The sequence below is a fragment of the Microtus pennsylvanicus genome, chromosome 11, assembly GCF_037038515.1.
Source record: "Microtus pennsylvanicus isolate mMicPen1 chromosome 11, mMicPen1.hap1, whole genome shotgun sequence".
Lineage (NCBI taxonomy): Eukaryota > Metazoa > Chordata > Mammalia > Rodentia > Cricetidae > Microtus > Microtus pennsylvanicus.
The window spans coordinates 89352751-89358318 of record NC_134589.1 but is presented as its reverse complement, the minus strand read 5'-3'; the positions used below and the strand labels follow the sequence as shown (position 1 = coordinate 89358318).

The 5568-nt window shown below is 51.8% G+C and overlaps 1 protein-coding gene across 1 annotated transcript; it reads right to left on the bottom strand.

Moving 5' to 3' along the window:
* Positions 1 to 380: 380 nt before the first annotated feature.
* LOC142831383 (hemoglobin subunit alpha) lies at positions 381 to 1237 on the bottom strand. The gene is made up of 3 exons (XM_075941405.1): positions 1082 to 1237; positions 763 to 967; positions 381 to 616 (listed from the first exon to the last, which is right to left on the bottom strand). Exons 1-3 carry the CDS (start codon positions 1174 to 1176, stop codon positions 488 to 490), a joined length of 429 nt encoding a protein of 142 aa, XP_075797520.1. The 5' UTR covers positions 1177 to 1237; the 3' UTR covers positions 381 to 487.
* Positions 1238 to 5568: the final 4331 nt, after the last annotated feature.

The window sequence follows — 5568 nt, the reverse complement described above, 5'->3', positions numbered from 1 at the left end:
GGGGAGTCCTGGAAATTCTGGTCGTGTGTGTGTGTGTGTGTGTGTGTCTGTGTGTGTCTGTGTGTGTCTGTGTGTCTGTGTGTGTAATGAAAGGTAGCAGTAGGGAGGACATCGTAGTCCAGCAAATTCATGTTGAACCCGGTGGGAAACCCAGGGTAAGAGTAACCCAGACAGGGACTGCAGAACAAGAAGTTGTCCAGAGACCCTGGGCAGGAGACTCTGCTTGCCTCTCTTCCCTCCACTTCTCCTTCTTTTTCCTCCCTAGTCTAGTCTGGCATTCTGCCTCAGCACAGGGGACTTGAGTCCCAGGCTGGGCATATGACCTCCCCCAGGCTTCCCCGTGTCAGTTGGGCAGATGCAGACAACCCAGGCACACAGGCTTCTTCCTACTTAGGCTTTATTCAAAGACCAAGAGGTACAGGTGCAAGGGAGGGGAGACTGCCTGTCCAGAAGGCAAGCCTGGCAGGAGACGCCCTGAAGCTCCAGTTTAACGGTACTTGGAGGTCAGCACGGTGCTCACAGAGGCAAGGAATTTGTCCAGAGAGGCGTGCACTGCAGGGGTGAAGTCGGCAGGAATGTGGTTGGCCAGGGTCACCAGCAGGCAGTGGCTCAGGAGCTGTGGAGACAGGAAGTTTCAGACCATGGAGTAGACACCTAGTCCCCTTGTCATGAGGGGCCCCATGACCTCCTTGCTTGCCCCAGATGCTGTCCTATCAGCCGCCGCTCCCCACATTGCTGCCACCATTCAGCCCCAGCCCATACCTTGAAGTTGACAGGGTCCACACGCAGCTTGTGGGCGTGCAGGTCGCTCAGAGCAGACAGGGCACCGGGCAGGTCATCCAGGTGTCCAACTGCGGTGGTCAGGGCATCAGCGACTTTCTTGCCGTGGGCCTTGACCTGGGCAGAGCCGTGGCTCACATCGAAGTGAGGGAAGTAGGTCTTGGTGGTGGGGTATGCCACGAACATCCTGTGGGATGAAGGTGGGAGGAGGAGTTGAGGTCACAGGAAAGCAGTTAAGGGCTGTCCTCTGTGCACCCTGTCTGCTTTGGATTCCATGGCCCTTACAGAGCAGAGGTCTCACCTCTCCAGGGCCTCGGCGCCATATTCACCAGCGTGGCCGCCAATCTTGCCCCAGGCAGTCTTGATGTTGCTCTTGTCGTCCCCAGAGAGCACCATGGTGATTCCTTCCTGAGTCTGTCAGAATCAGAAGTGTGTTGGACCTGCAACAAGCAGCACTTAAATACCTGCTGTGTCTGGGACACGCCCTTGGGGCGGCCCTCATTGGCTGACTAGGGTGGTTCACTGCAGAGCAAGGCAGGCAGGGGGCGCCCGAGGTTGGGGAGATAGTAATAGGCTTCCACTGCCTGTAGGAAATCCTGATCACCCTATGTGGTGCTTCTTGATCATTTTCTTTGTCTTCAAAGATGTGTGTTTAAGAAAGAATTAGGGTCCCAAAGCCTTGTGCAGAGAAGGCAGTTACTCAGACCAGCCTGAGCAGTGCCCACTCCTCCACCTTGCTCTGGGTCCCAGCTTCTCACTCTCCTTCCTAACCCACACACTCCCTGCTCTGCCCCACACTCTTCTTTTGGGAACAAGAAGGGTAGATGCTGGGCACCCACAGAGGAGCCCTTTCTCCCTGTATTTTCTCCCTCATCTCTCTCGTCCCTTTGTCTACTCTCTCCTCTCCTGGCTCCTCCTTTCTTTTCTTTTCCCTCTCTCTCCTTTTCCTCCTTTTGTGTGAACAAGTTTTGCTCTGATGACCAGGCTGACCTGGATCCTCTGGCTCAAGTCAACCCCCTGGTCAGCCTTCTAAGTGCAGGGAACTGCAGGAACAGGGCACCAGACTCTCTGACTTGCATCTCAGCTGCCCAGGGCTCCCATGGATGCAAAGGAAAGATGCTGAGAGCTGACTTTGGTGTTGCACAGGAGGAACTTCGGATCCTAGCAGGCTGAGGCAGGAGGCTTGTTTGATCCCAGGAATTCAAGGTCAGTCTCTGCAAAGAGAGACCCCATCTTTCTAATATGAGCAAACAATAACAAACAAGCTGGGGTGTAACTGGATGGCAGAATGTTTACCCAGTTTGAAGAAGGTTCTGGATTCAGTCCCAGCACTGCAAAAATAATTGAATACAGAGCATGAGGCTGTGTCCAGTTGAAACTTCTGGTCTCAGTTCCAACTTCTTTGACTTGGGGTGAGGATGACTGAGCAGAGGGACTGACTTCCTACTGGAATAACACAGAAGTGTTTGTGAAGTTTAAATGACTGTCCATGTCTTCTCTCCTCTTCTCCTCTCTCCTCTCCTCTCCTCTCCTCTCTCTTTCTTCCTTTTCTTCTTTCTTGCTCTCATTTCTTTCCTCTCCTTCTCCCTTTTCTATTTTCCCCTTCTGACTTGAGACAGGTGGCCATGCAGCCCACTGGCCTTCAAAGCTCACACAGATCGCTAAGGCCAGATGAACACTTTTCTTTTCTGTGCTTCCACTGATCTTGAATGTATGACCTTCCTGCTTACACCTCTCAAATTATGGGGTTACAGTTTGCACCAAAACACCTAGCTTAGTTTTTTTTTTTCAAGCTGAGCCTGTCCTTGATTTAGTTATTCCCCTACCTCAGTCTCCGCAGTAGCTGGGACCACTACCCTAATGATGTGTTCTGCTGTGATCTGTGTTGCATGTTCAGCTGCTATTGGTCAGTGACATTTCCAGGGAGAAAGCACATCTCAGAACCTTCCTTCTCAGTCCCCCGAGACAACCAGCCTCGGGACGCTGGCTTTTCCCAGGCTTTGGGACCGGTTCCAGGGCCCTTCTCTCTGGATGCTCACACTGACTCCCCTCCACCACTGCAGCTTCAGAAAAGTCCTTGGGCCAAGACAGTAGAAACATGGCCGCTGCTAGCATGTCCGTGACAGAGAGAACCCGGACACATAGGTTGCCACTCAGACTGATTTTATTCAGACCAGGGCATGCAGGTGTGGAATGGAAGGAGAGGGAAGAGAACAGGGGTCGGTCCCCAAGGTTCTGATTTAACCTTATCTAGAGGCTTGTTCCTGGCTACAAGTCTCAAAAGCTGTCCCGAACAAAAAGCCACCTCAAGAGAGATTTTAGCTAGGTGGAGGCTGGTGTCATCGGATGCCATGAAAAGAGCTACCATCGGTCATCTGTCATCCAGGCCGTGCAGAGCCCCCAACTTCATTTCCTGAAACCCTTGGGGTTGGTTTCATGTCCTGGGACCTCTGCCCCTTTATCTTTCTGAGCCCTGCCTGCTTGCTGACTCTGAAGTTGGCCTGGGACACACACAGCTCAGTCCACTCAGGACTGCCAGGAGCCCAGAGAAGCTGTTCATTTGGTCCTCTGCATGGCTCAGCACATGGGCTCGCTTCTTGCCTCGGGTCTTGACCCGGACAGAGTCAGGGTTCTGGGTGTAGTCAGGGAAGTAGGTCTTGAGGGAGTTATTGAGCAGCCTGTGAAGAGAAGCGGTGGTAGTGGGTAAAGGGGCTTGGGAATGGCTAGGGAGAGTTCAGTTAGAGACTGTAAATAGGACTGAGGGGTGGCTTTCACTGTTCAACCCAGAAGCTAGTGCTGGGGAGAGGGTAGGAGAGTCCTCATCTCTGTAGGGTCTCCTAATGATAATCTGCCTTACGCTTTTTAACCTTGACCCAGATAGCCCCCATGTTGGTCACCTTATCATCAACAGAGAGAACTATGGATTCTTTCTGAGTCCGCGTCTGAGCCAGACTGCTGGATCTGGCGAGCCCTGTGCATTTGTGTGGTGTTGAGGAGACTGTGGAAGGGTGTGAGGGCAGCCAGGCTCCGCGGTGAGCTCATTCATCTGAGGAGGCTCTTTTCTGGGGAAATGCAGATGGGAGGGGTAAGGGCTCTGCTCTCAGGGCTGCTTTAAGTCTTGCAGTACTGTACGGGCAGAGACCAGGCTCTACATGCTGTAAATCGTGTCTCGTGGTTCTTGCACAGTTTCTAGAAGCTGCTAAATGCACAGCCCATCCTTTATGGGGCCCAGACTGAGGCTGGCCTGGGAAGAGGAGTCCAATATTTACAGTTTTAAATTACATTTATGTATTTCTTTGTTTACTGTGTGTGTACATGCACATGTGCCATGGCACACACGTGGAAGTCAGAGAACAACTCGTGGGAGTCGTCTTTTCCTTCCACCGCTGGGTCTTGGGGATTTAATGTGGGTCCTCAGGCTTCATGGCTGGTGCCTCGACTGGCTGATCCATTCCCTGGTTGGGCAATCTTCTATACTATCTTCTATCATGTTTTCCTAAGGACTAAAGCTGTTCCATGTTCATGTAGCAGTGGGGAGGGGGATGTTAACTTCCCCTCCTCTCTTTGCTCAACTAGTGCTTAGGCAATTCGGGGCACCAAACAGGCCCTCAGCACCAGCTACTGGAGGAGTTCAAGCAACCATGGATAGAGCATTCCTTTTCAGATCTGGCATTGTGCTGGACCAGGTCGAGTGCTCCCCACACTAGGGGATATCTTCCTGGAGACCGCGTGCATTCAGTGTTTACAAAGCTCCAGAATGGCCAGGCAGTGGTGGCACACGCCTTTAATCCCAGCACTCGGGAGGCAGAGATAGGCGGATCTCTGTGAGTTTGAGGCCAGCCTGGTCCACAGAGTGAGTTCCAGGACAGCCTCCAAAACTACAGAGAAACCCTGTCTCTCCAAACCAAACAAACAAACAAAAAACTCCAAGAAACCCCAACCCCAAAGCTCCAGAATCTTGCTCTCTTTAACTTTTCTTCTTTGCTAGCAAACCAAAGAAGCCCCGTGATCTTTGCCCCCCACCCCAACATGGGAATGTTGAAGCAGCTTGTGGAAAGGAGCCATGAAGTTTAAGTACCCCAGATGGGGTGGGGAGCTTCTGTTCTGTGTCCCGCCATGTGCTGTGATCTCAAAATAATTTGAAAAACCTAGTAAGTTCCTGGTTGTCCACCTGATAGCTCAGGCATGCACAGACTCAACCAGCTTGTCGATGTGATCTCTCCCTGCCACATTGTGGCCACCAATGATCACACTATGAAGTTCAGAGAAGAAGGTCACCTGTTCCGGGTCTAGGACTGGAGCAGGGAGAGCATGCTTGGAAGGAGCCCGAGTGGAAGGGGACAGAAGTGAAACCTGGGCCAGGCCGGCTTTACCAGGGATCAGATTATGGCTTGATCTCAGGGGCTTGGCTCTGTTTGTTGGTATTTGTTTGCAAAAGACCAGGGGATTTGCTGCTGGAAGTACCAACAAAGGAGGAGATGAAGGAGGAGATGGAGGAGATGAAGGAGAAAATGCAGATCTGCTTTGGGAACGGTGAGACTAGCTTTGGTGCCAGATTTGACTTGGGAAAGAATATACTCCCCTGCCCACTTCCAAACTCTCTCTCTCTCTCTGCCCAAAGCAGAATGGATATTTAAGAATTCTAGAAGACTCTCTCTGTGAGGGATGCTGAACTTCTTTGTCCTGTAACAGAGATGTAACCAGTCTAGTTCTCAAAAATGTCACAAGGCATTCTGAAGTCTCTTTTAGTAAATATGCCCACACTAAGGCCAGATCTGCGCACGGGTG

What these genes read in the sequence shown, in the direction of transcription:
- LOC142831383 (XM_075941405.1), bottom strand. Translation starts at nt 1,176, where the DNA reads ATGGTGCTCTCTGGGGACGACAAGAGCAACATCAAGACTGCCTGGGGC. An exon ending in GGCGCCGAGGCCCTGGAGAG is followed by an intron (nt 968 to 1,081) that starts GTGAGACCTCTG and finishes TTCATCCCACAG; the next exon opens with GATGTTCGTGGCATACCCCA. An exon ending in TGGACCCTGTCAACTTCAAG is followed by an intron (nt 617 to 762) that starts GTATGGGCTGGG and finishes CTGTCTCCACAG; the next exon opens with CTCCTGAGCCACTGCCTGCT.